General features: G+C 35.5%; 1 protein-coding gene across 1 annotated transcript; it reads left to right on the forward strand.

The window, feature by feature from the left end:
* The first annotated feature begins 4,349 nt into the window (after nucleotides 1-4,349).
* LOC134570377 (keratin, type II cytoskeletal cochleal-like) lies at nucleotides 4,350-8,993 on the forward strand. Its single transcript, XM_063428500.1, has 9 exons — nucleotides 4,350-4,843; nucleotides 5,657-5,865; nucleotides 6,218-6,278; nucleotides 6,381-6,476; nucleotides 6,702-6,866; nucleotides 6,949-7,074; nucleotides 7,272-7,492; nucleotides 8,000-8,028; nucleotides 8,575-8,993. The coding sequence occupies exons 1-9, from the start codon at nucleotides 4,403-4,405 to the stop codon at nucleotides 8,727-8,729; spliced, it is 1,503 nt and encodes a 500-aa protein (XP_063284570.1). The 5' UTR covers nucleotides 4,350-4,402; the 3' UTR covers nucleotides 8,730-8,993.
* The last annotated feature ends 3,343 nt before the right edge of the window (nucleotides 8,994-12,336 follow it).

The raw sequence follows: 12,336 nt of genomic DNA on the forward strand, positions 1-12,336 counted from the left end.
GGACAAACCAAAAGAACATGAAAATTGGGCGATCAGTGTACTCCAAAATATATAAGTAAGCAATAGAATCAGTAGAAAAAAAAAGTTATTAAATATATAATACATAATTACATAAATATAGCTTTTTTTGACAGATTTTCATTTCCCCCCCTCTAATGGTCACGTCTCATTTGATATGTTAATAAAATCAACATTTTTTTTTCTTATGCCATGGATGAAACTGTTTGTTTACTGTCTGGTTTGTTTTGTCGTTACGTCATATACAGAGCTAAGGAATTTGGACCAGCTGCTGATCGCCCAATATGCAGACCAATCGCAATTTTTTCAAAACGGAAAGCACATCTCTACTGAAAATGCAACTTCTAAATAGACGAGATCTCTTTTTAGCAAATTAGGAAGTCAGCTGGGAAAAAAGGGCCAGTTGGGCAGAAAAAAAAGCTTTAGTGCAAGAATTTTCATGGGTTCATCCAATCCCAATATTACCTGCCCTATTTGGTCTTCAACTGACATGCAAGAATGGTTCTCAGCAAATTTGCAGATCTACATCTAAGAAGCGTATTCAACTCACAAGGCCTTCCATCTCTTCTATGAGAGCCCAAAACTCTGTTCTTAACATAGCCTTAATGTAATCCTTAGTAGAGGGGTAACTTCATGATCATGAACAGGACTTGAAGTGAGTAAATCCTCCAGATTTGCTGCAATAGAGACCTCTGATGAATTGAATTCCAGCTCTATATGTGAAGCCAGAGCCACTGAGTTGAAATAAAGGAGCTAATTGTTTGAGCTAAAGTAAATAACAAAAACAGCAGCTAATCCCAATAAACTCATTAAATTCCAATTAGAAAACTGGGAAGGGGGATTATCCCAATACATGAAACAAGAAAACAAAAAAAAAAAAAGAAAGAAAGAAAATGATTAAAGATGTGAATGTACATAAAATTTATATTTTCTTGATATTGCATTGACCTCTAATTTGGTGTAGCAACCACAATAGTTTTCTTTTCTTTTCTTTTATTTATTTGAATTTGTATTTTAAACTTTTCTTTCTCAATGTTTATATTATTTCATATCTTACAAGAATTCTTAGATATAGCAGTACTGATATTCTCAGCATTTAGAGAGAGGTGTCCTCGAAGGCACGTTAGGTCATACTAAATTTAGCTATACCTCTTGCAATATATCTCTAATTGTTTTTACTCTTTCTTATCTATTAATCACTTTTTTTCATGCCACTTTGCACATGTTGCTTTATCTCACTGTTGTAGACTGTGATTTATTACTTCATGTATTTGATCCTTTTACCTCTGGCTAGCATTGTCAGCGTTGGTTAATGCTCTGAACACCTTAAAACGCTAATCAGTAAAACTAGATACAGTTAAAATCACTTTCCATTGAGGATCAAGTCAATTGTTACTTTGATCTCGTGTCTTAGATACATTCATTGAGAAGCATTTATTATGTATCATTAGTCTAGAATAACTTGCAATGAAACTGCGTTTAAAGCTATCCAGTTATATTTTATATTACTTAGGCTGTTTGTAGATTTTTAAACAATATCAATAAAAGTTATATTTTATGTACATTAACTTTTTGGATCATTGTCTTTCTTATTCGTTCTTTTGATCGTTTGAGCTTCATGTTCTTTGTTCTTGCCCTTGCACACCATATTTGCTGAAATCAAGATAATATGACTTTTTTGTCATAATGAAAAATATACTGCACCTTAAAAGTGTTAGGCAGTTTGTTTAAAACATATGAAATCCCACCAACAGCAAAGTTAATATTAGAATGTAAGATGCAAACATGGAGAACAGCCCACTGGAGCTAAACATTTAAGCAAGACACTATATTTTTTGTATTAATTGTTGACTTAACCTGACTACTACTTTCTATTTATTTATTAAGACTGTTCTCCATGAGGCTGTGCATGTTGAAAACTCAATGCTTAATGACACATTGTATGTTAAAAAAAAAAAACAATCTTACATTGTATAGCACCATGTTGAATAATTTATTTAATTGAATGCTGAATAGTGTCTTAAGCGCCTCCACTCTGATCTGAGAACTTGATTGGAACCATATTTTTCATGGATCGGGCACATCAACTCTATCAAAATGAATGTCCTATCCGGAGTTCTCTGCCTATATCCTACCACACCTGTAATCCTCCTACCCGCTATCTTCAAGTCCCTGAATTCGACCTTTGTAAAGTATATCTGGAGGGAGCATAGACACCTACTTCACATGATGCAACTGATGAGACCCAGACAGGTGGGTGACTGGGATTCCACCAACTCTGTCATTTCTCCTAAATTATGGCACACAATTACACGTCCACAGATGATAGAGCCCCTGTTTCATGGGATATCTACACACTACCAGCTCCTGATGACGGAATGCAGACTGCTGCCTTTCACATTTCAATCACGATGGGAGGAAGATCTTCAAGTCATCCTGACAACACATGAATGGAATAAGATAGCTACATTCACATATCTCAGTTCTATAAGCCTTTTTTTCCTGATACTCTGGAAGTTTGTTGGAGAGGTGGGAATGGGCCTGGATCACTTCTCCACATCTTCTGGGCCCATGGATAGAACCATATTGGTGGCAAATACATGCTTCCATGACAAGAGATGATTATGAAAGAGTGACCTGGCATCCAGCTGATATACTACTCAATATCTCCACTCTATCCAGCTCAAAATACAAGAAACCACTATCACAACACTTGCTAATGGTGGCTTGCTCCTTGATTTCTAAGTACTGGCTGTGATGGGACCCGCCGACATTCTCAGATTGTCTCGAGAGGGTTTGGGAGATACGCCAGATGGAGGAGGGGGTGACGGAAATCTGGGGGAGACTTGGTAGGCATGAGGAAATCTGGAGGACCTGGACGTACCACTTGAGCTCCAACAACATAGTTCATATCCCACAGTGTACTATCATCAGCTGTAAGGGGATGACAGGCTCTCTCCTTGAACCACACGGGAGCATGAACACTCCTGACCCCTCCCTTGCCTTCTGTAAACCCCCCACCTTTTTTCACTCTCTTGATCTAGTCCTCCCTTGTATTTCCTGTGACTCTTCTTATTAGTACTTTCCTCTGGCTTCAAAACTTTAACCTGCAATTTTTCCTGAAAATTACGGTATCTCAAGGCAGAGGGTGCATGTCACCCTGGTATGGAGCATTTTTTTAAAAAAATGTTTGCATTGCTCTTGGTGTATTTTTATTTAATGTTTTTTATATTAACATTCGTAGGGTGGGGCTGAGGGCTGGGATGCTCAGGACATGGTGTGGTGGTCCATGTGACTTCATAGGGTGTCATTGGTAACGCTGGATGGCACGCCTCTGGCTTGCCTGCTTTCCTCTATGACAGGGACACTTGACACAATGCACTGACCCTGACTGTTCCCCAGCATCATCATCAGTGGCATCCTACCTTATAATACATCGCACCCAAGGACGGGTTATTGCACCCTGAAGTCCACTAGAGCTCTAAGACAACACCCCGCATGCACATCTCCTGATTAGTAAGGGATAGCATTAGGTGGTTCCCTCTATGATGCTGAATATGATACGTGTTTGTTAGCACTTGATTTCTTTTCACATATTTTTTAATTGAAAAGTATTATTTTTTCCTATAACAACATCATCAGCATGTTTCAGAACAATAAAAAGGAAGAGGAGGAGGGAAAAAAAACAGAAGAAAAAAAGGGGAAAAGAAATTGTTGATACACAGAAAAATTATCACCCTTTTCAATTTTAGATAGTATCTTGTTATTTTAGTATGTGTCTTTAATGTGATGGTGAATTCTTTGTTGCTATATGCATCCTCTGAAATCACTGTACTCGGTAATGTACATTCTGTTTTCTGTTATTACTTTATTCCCTGCAAATCCTATTGTTGTGAAAAAACTCAATAGAAACAAGATTGTCAAAAAAAGAATAATAATGCCGTAGTGTAAGGTATCGGGGGAAAATTTGATAAAATGCATTTTTTGTTAAAAATGTGCTGTAGGGAAATAATATATTTCATTCTTAGGTAAGAAACATTTGAATGAATATTTCTTCAAACATTAAAGTCAAGATTTGAAAGAATATGGCAGAATAAATCGTCAAGCAATCCATTAGTTAAAGTACTTTAAACTAAAGGAAGCCAACAATAAATGCATTTAGCTTTGATGACATAGGTGTGTTAAAGTTTTATTTCTGTGAAATCAGACAGCAATAATATTCCCAAACAATGATCATAGCAGCTAATAACATTATTTTGGGTGAGCGTGTCAACACCCATTTGAAGTATAAAGGGAGTGAGTTTTTGTCTAGAAGATGTGAATCGCCTGTGCAGACTTAACGTGATCTCTACATCCTTACATCTCCTCTGCAAGAAGTAACATCATGTCTCATCACTCCATCCTTGGTACCTCTGGACACAAGCACTTCAGCTCCTGTTCAATGGCTTCTCCTAAACATGGCAGCTCTTACCACACATTATCTCACTCCTCCAAATCAGCAGCTCATGGTCATTGCTTTAGCAGCAGAAGTGCCCATAGTATGGGTTCCAGGGGAAACAAGATCTCGATGGGAAGCTGCCATTCTGGGAAGACTGGACACGGATCTGGATATGGATCTGGATATGGATCTGGTTTCGGTATTGGAGGTATTGGTTATGGATTTGGGGGATCTGGTTGCTCTGGAGGTATCAACAACGTTACTGTGAACCAAGGTCTTCTGGCTCCTCTCAACCTGGAGATCGACCCAAGCATTCAGCGAGTGAGGACTGAAGAGAAGAATCAGATTAGAGGACTGAATGACAAATTTGCTTCTTTCATTGACAAGGTGAGATAATTTGAATGAATACGTGGACTAAAGAAATAACTGAATTTGTAGTATGCAGATGTGCTATTCCTTCTTAAACCATTTATGCAGAGGGAAAAAAAGGGGAAAAGTTACTTACTTTTACACTTCTATAGCCATTTATGCTGATGGTTCAAACTGGTATCAGTCAGTGTTTTTATGTCTTAATTTCAAGAGGCTATGAGACAACAAAATTTAACTATTTAGAAGTTTACATCAAAATAGTGTGCTTTCAGGAGTATTTTTGCTGCAGAAGCCAATGTCTAGCAATACCAGCACTTTTATACATTTTTTTTAATTAATCAAATATTATATAATGCAATCTAAGTATGTGCAATGTAAGTACAGCTAGATCTACAATAAGTGTTAACTATTTCATTAGGGTTTTATCTAGATATGCTATTAAAGAATGAGCTACTAACTTCTGAATGTTTCGGGATAAAAGTAATTTCTAGAGCAGGGTTAGGCAACCTTCAGCTCTCCAGATGTTGTGGACTACATTACCTATAATGCTCTTAAAGTCATAATGCTGGCAAAGCATCAGGGGAGATGTATTCCACAACATCTAGAGAGCCAATGGATGCCTATCTCTGCTCTAGAGACTAGTATGGGTTATTAACATTTCTATTGCAGTCAAATATTAATAATAATAAAAATACTATTTTCATTACATGCTGAACTAAGGCATGCTTCTATGTCACTTGTAGTACATTTTACACATTTTCTAAAATATTATTAGACACCTTGTACCAAATATATATGGTGTCTAACAAAAAGTGTAATTTTTTTTTACAGGTTAGATTTTTGGAACAGCAGAATAAAATGCTGCAGACAAAGTGGTCCTTATTACAAGAACAGAAAAGTGCCCACATTCAGATAGAACCACTGTTTGAGGCTTTTATTGGTAACCTCAGGAGACAGCTGGAGAGTCTGGGATGCGAAAGAGAACGTCTGGACTCAGAAAGGAACAGTATGGAGCAATCTGTGGAAGAACTAAGGAGAAGGTATGCTGCTATTTAGATAGTTTATAATATAACCTAATGAATAAATATATTAAATTAATCCACTCGTACTGCAACATCATGAAGAAATTTATAATTTTCTTCCCAGATATATATATATATATATATATATATATATATATATATATATATTCTTCTTCAATGTTTGCACAAATTCCAATTTCCAACATATCATTTGTCTATTATTTTTGCATGTGCTCTCTTAAAATGTACTTAAGAGCCCATTCCACTTTAATATTATTAAGAAGAAAATGTAAACTTAAAAGTTTCTTAAGAAAAAGCACCCTGTATATTTAGAATTCTGTATGCTTGTTATTAATGTTTAACGTTCTAGATATGAAGAAGAAGTGAACAGACGCACTGCTGCAGAGAATGAGTTTGTTGGAATAAAGAGGGTGAGTGATATCACACATAAATTGTATCTATATGTAAAAGAATAACAAATATAAACATATATCTATAATTTTACTGTTACTATGCATTCATCTCTTCTTCAGGATGTAGACGCAGCTTTTATGAATAGAGCGGAATTACAGGGAAAGGCTGATTCCCTGAATGAAGAGATCAATTTCTTGAGGACTCTGTATGATGCGGTAAATACAGTTTCACTTTTCTCTGTTGCTAATTTGGAAAGATTTAATATCCATGACATCAGTCATTTTACAAGGAATGCAAAACAAATATGAAGTATAATTACAACCCCAAATATATCTACGTATGTCAGATTAGAATGCCTTTATGTTAATAACAAAGTTATTATACGTGAGAAAATAGAGGATTTTACAACCATGCCTCGTCTGTTCTTTGTATCCTTATAGGAAATAGCCCAGCTCCAGGCTCAGATCTCAGACACCTCAGTGGTTGTGTCCATGGATAACAGTCGGGATCTGGACCTGGATGGAATCATTGCTGAGGTCAGATCTCAATATGAGGACATTGCTAACAGAAGCAGAGCTGAGGCGGAGGCCACGTACCAGTCACGGGTGAGTCTATCCAATTCAAATCATACAGATCATTACCTATAAAAAATGTTTCTATACTAATTTTCTTTTAACCTTTTGGCAGTTTGAGGAGCTTCAGACAGCGGCAGGAAGGAATGGGAACAATCTGCAGAGCAGCAGAGATGAGATCTGTGAGCTGAACCGAGCAATTCAAAGACTAAGAGGAGAAATCGACAATGTGAAAGCACAGGTAAAGCATGTTTTACGTCAAGTGAATCCACCAGGTAGTTGAAGAGATAAAATTAAATAAAATTCAGATTCAGTACTTCAAATCAGCACTTCAATTGCTATTGTTAACGTTTCCCAACTGTATTCACTTTGAAACAGTTACTCTCAAAAACAGAAGTGTAAGTACAAGTAATGTATTAATGTATAAAAACATTTCAGCGCTCTGCACTTGAATCTGCAATAAATGAAGCTGAGGAACGTGGGGAATCTGCTGTCAGAGATGCCAAGAACAAGCTTTCTGAGCTGGAAGGTGCTCTACAGAAGGCCAAGCAGGACATGGCTCGTCAACTGCGAGAATACCAGGAGCTGATGAATGTGAAACTGGCACTGGATATTGAGATTGCCACCTACAGGAAGATGCTGGAAGGAGAGGAGGGCAGGTGATTGCAATATCCTACTGAGAGTTTACTAGGTCTTCATACAAACCCTACATTCATCAGGTTTCTAACTGTGGACCTACATCTCTGTTCCTATATGTTCTCATCATTGTATATCTCCCTATTCCCACAATGCAAATTTTTATTGGGTCATATGACGGTCTGCATGATACCCTTGATAAGCTATGGTTATACTTATTTTGGTATACAGGACTGAGGCTTCGTAGGCAGCCAAAACAGTATTTTTCTTGCGGATTACAGACTTCCAATAAACGTTTGGCACTATTTTAACCTTTATTCCATGGTGGTTGCAAAGAAGAACACATATAACAGATGTAACTCACTAAGGTTCTAATTAAAAAAAACCTATACATTTGAAATAGAATCCCAAATGTTAAAGAGCTATACATTTAAAATCAAATGCCATTACATTATTATCACGTATTATTCTGACCAAATGTGAGAAAGTCATTTAGTGCTACACTAATACTTTTTTATGTTTTGTTTTAGGTTGACTGCACATGACTCTGTTAATATATGTAAGTGAGGCAATATTTAAACAATTTAATTAAATGTTAACGAGGACATATGCATACATAGATTAAGCGTGTAACTCACTTGTTAATGTCACACTTTAAATTCTGAATAAGCTACACTGTCACATTCCTCTTTCCAGTGTTAAATTGATCTATACATTGTTTTACACTGTAGGCAATGTTAGTAACAATTGCTGATTATCATGTAACACACAAACACATGGTCAGCCACACATACATATACAAACGTGCTTAGTAATATGCTTACTCTATATGTGTAACAGATCTTAATGTACAATTTTAAGTACAATTCAGACTATAATAAAACACATTTTAATAGTTATTTTAGGAGAGTCTTTATTGAATTATTTTTTTTATTTGCAAATAGTCCCTCGGTATATGTTTTTCTCTATATATTTCATTTTTATTACAGACCTAAAATGGCTGCTTCTTTGGTTTAAGATTTCAGTCCAGTCAAGTACAAATAGTTAACTTTCTACATTCATGTTTTTCAGCAAATGTTTAACATTCTACATTCATGTCTTTCAGCTGTGCTACATTCTAGCACTGGAGGAAAATCCAGCTCAGGAGGGAAGTCCCATGGTACAAGTGATCATAAGGGAGGATTCAGTGCAAGCAGTGGGAGGGGCTTTAGCCACCTCTCCAAAAGCAAACATAGCTCTGGCCACGGACACCACTGCTAAAGTAGAAGCTAGCCACGTCTCTACATATATTAGTGCAAAAGTGAAAGTATAGATTGTAGTGAAATCACTGGCACTATATATTATCAATCTGCTATATTGATCTGTTTGGTATTCACTATGCATAGATCATTCTCATTTGCAAACTCAAAATATTTCTATTCCCCATCTTCTCTTAGGATAATCCTCACTCATGTGTTGTAAATATAAGCTGTACTACCTACCTGTACTGTTTCTCTTCAATAAAATGGTATTCATTCAACAATGCTTGACAACATTGTGTTTATTGTAAATTGTTTAAGAATTAACACATTATGGCATTATGTGTCATAGGAAGATTTATCTGAGGAGATAAAAAATTCTATATGATTAAATACTAGATTGTGGTGTTGCACACGTCATCATGGCCTTGATTTAATATTTTTTATATAAGCTTTTTAAAAGATTCAGTATAGTTTTTATAAACCTTTAAAATAATTTCATTTTTTTAAACATATTTATATTTTAATTATTAAATATTTTGAAAAAAAAAGTTTGCCAAAAAATATTAAATAATTTGTATAGCTTTTCTAAAATATTCAATCATTTGAATAGTTTATCTAAAAATATTAAATGAAGCCCTATACTAGAGATTATCACATCATACATTACTGTTTTAATAAATATGAATGGGCACTAGGGCGATATATTAATTGCCTAAGCCTCAAAACATAATGTTCATTCCTTGCACAGTATAAAAATACCCCTCTAGAATGCATGGCATGATTTATGCTCCCAAAACGTTCATCCTTCATCTCCCACTTTCTGTTGTAGTGCCTGCTGTACTGGATTCTAAACTAATTTCAGGATTTTCCATGTTATATGATTTTGTAAGATATACACAAAATGTATTAGTGAAAAAAAAAAAACAAGACTTACTTATTGTTTTTATTGTAAAAGAGCTGATTTCATAGCTAAATAAAAATAAAAATATAGATGTCTTTCAAAAAACTTTCATAAATATTTACTAAGTCACAATGGCCCTATCAAATAGGGTAGTACCATCCGGCTGCCTATCCAGCAATATTAAATTGAGGCCAAAATCCAGTGTGTAGTGAATAACCCGTCAGTTCTGAGCATTGCTTGAAGTGACACAGTTGCTGAAGGATATACGCACCAATGGTAAGTTTTATTGTCTGTGTTACTTTACATAAAAAAACAGATATAGAAACAGAGATAGAGGTAGAAATGGTGCAATATTGTGAATGTGACAATGGCATTGGCAGCATGAATAATTACTCTTCTGTGAGACAATAAAGAAACTAATGTAGAACATGTGACTCTCATATGATCCCTGCCAAAGCACAGGTAGGAACAGAAAAGATTACCATTCCAGAACAAATTTTTACTTTTTCCTTCCTTTCATCTTCTATAAAGAAACATAGCAGATAAAGTGCTATTCTGTTAGTTTAAAAAGAAGGCACCCAGAAAAGGATGATCAGTCGGCAGAGTCCTGACCAAAAACTTAAATAGCTTTTCTTTTCATTTGTGAAATGTACTTTATGATGAAGTGTAGTTGCAGAGATAAGCACAATCATATAGTTAAAACACTCTTTCTCGTTTAGTTTATCTACTAAACAGTTAAAAAATTAAAAGAAAGTGGTTGGATGTCTCAGCCCAAATTACATAGCTAAAGACAGCATTCAATCCAACTGAGGCAATTCAGTCACTGTGGTTGGCTTTCACAGAGGACACAAGCTCAGGGGCAGAACCCCATTTTAGGAGGGTCAATAGAGCGTTATTTAATTGCATGACTTTAGAATAAAGCCTGAAGAGATTACAGACATATCTGATTTAGGGAATTTCTCAACTCAACTACAGTCACACCTTATTGCACACACAATTAGACTCCATTTTGTCATTTGAATTTGTAATTTGCTACAATGTGATCATCAGTAAATAAATAATAATAAAGTAAATGCACAGAATGTGGTGTAATTGTTTGAACTGTTAGTATGTATGTGTGCAGTCGTGTGATTGTGTGTTGTGTTTGCCTATCTCCCTCCCCTTACTAATGAACTTCCCATTTACTCCTATATATATCTCCCTATTCCCACACTATACATTTATCTGTCCCAAACTTTGTGTATCTTCCCATAACTCCTCCTTCCCCCGTTTGAGGACCTCTACATAAATCCCAATTTGTGTCTCTCTCACCATATCACCTTTTCCTCCACAACTTGTGTGTTTTTGGTGCAGCTTTCTGCAAAACATGTATTTATTTTTTGTGTGCAAAAATCATAAAGATTTGATCATGCAGAAATATAACATATCAATAAGGCTAAAACTGCATTTTAATGAGGCTAAAAACGGCATAATTGGCAAAGTCTTCCAAATATGAAATCTCAGCTTAGTTGATGGTGCTCATGGTTTCTAGTGGACCATAGGTATACTTATCTAAAGCATTACCTCGCAGCCACAACCATCTTCATCCTGATGAACAACTCCATCTGCCAGGAGCTGTGTCAGTGTGTGAATGTTTTGGCTGAGTTACATGTCAATTCTTCCTGCCTTTACGTGCCATATCTGCTGACGGGATTTGTACAGTAACATTTTGCCAAATTACAGTGGTAGCATGGTGATACTATCTATATTAGTCAGACAGGCCAAAAAAGGTTTCAAGAATGCCAAGTTAAAGTGATACAAGGCTGTTGTCTGCCAAAAAAGGGCAAACAAGTTCAAGTCCTCATGGGTTTTTCCTTGGGTTAAAACATAATTTCACCTTCCTTAAAGGACAACTGTCACCTCAAAACTATTTTTTAATATCATAACACTGTCATCAAGCTAAAATTTGATAAAATGCATTTTTTGTTAAAAATGTGCTGCAGGCAAATAATATATATTTCATTAGTAGATAAGAAACATTTGAATGACTATTTCTTCAAACATAAAAGTCAAGATTTGAAAAAATATTGCAGAATAAATTGTCAAGCAATCCATTACTTAAAGTACTTTAACCCTTTAAGGACTGAGACAATTATAGAAGTTAATATCAAAAACAAAACTTTAACAAAACCTTAAATTTGCGCTATATGTATGTTTAGGCGTAATTCACCTCTTCAAACTTAGCGTTTATATTTGATTGTGTGTGAAAAATGTCAAAAAACAAAATTGAATGCTTATTTTAGCCAGTGTTTGTGACTAAGTGGCAACTAAAAAAGACTGAACATACCCCATTTGCAATACCCTGGGTTGTCTACTTTTGCAAATGGTATGCCATCATGGGGCTAATTCTCATTCCTGAGCCATACGGTCTCAAAGGCAACATAACCAATAGGGGAAATTTCAATGTGAAAAAAAGGAAATTCAAGCCTTATAGTTGACTCAGTAACTTTTGAAAACACCATAAAACCTGTACATTGGGGGTACAGTTGTACTCGGGAGACTACGCCAAACACAAATATTAGTGTTTTAAAATAGTAAAATGTATCACAACAATTATATCATCAGTGAAAGTACCACTTGTGTGTGAAAAATGCAAACAACTGAATTTTGACTGACGATTTCATCGTTGGGATATGTTTTACTGTTTTTAAACGCTAATATTTGTGTTCAGCGAAGTCTCCCGAGT

Source organism: Pelobates fuscus, chromosome 1, assembly GCF_036172605.1.
Source record: "Pelobates fuscus isolate aPelFus1 chromosome 1, aPelFus1.pri, whole genome shotgun sequence".
NCBI lineage: Eukaryota > Metazoa > Chordata > Amphibia > Anura > Pelobatidae > Pelobates > Pelobates fuscus.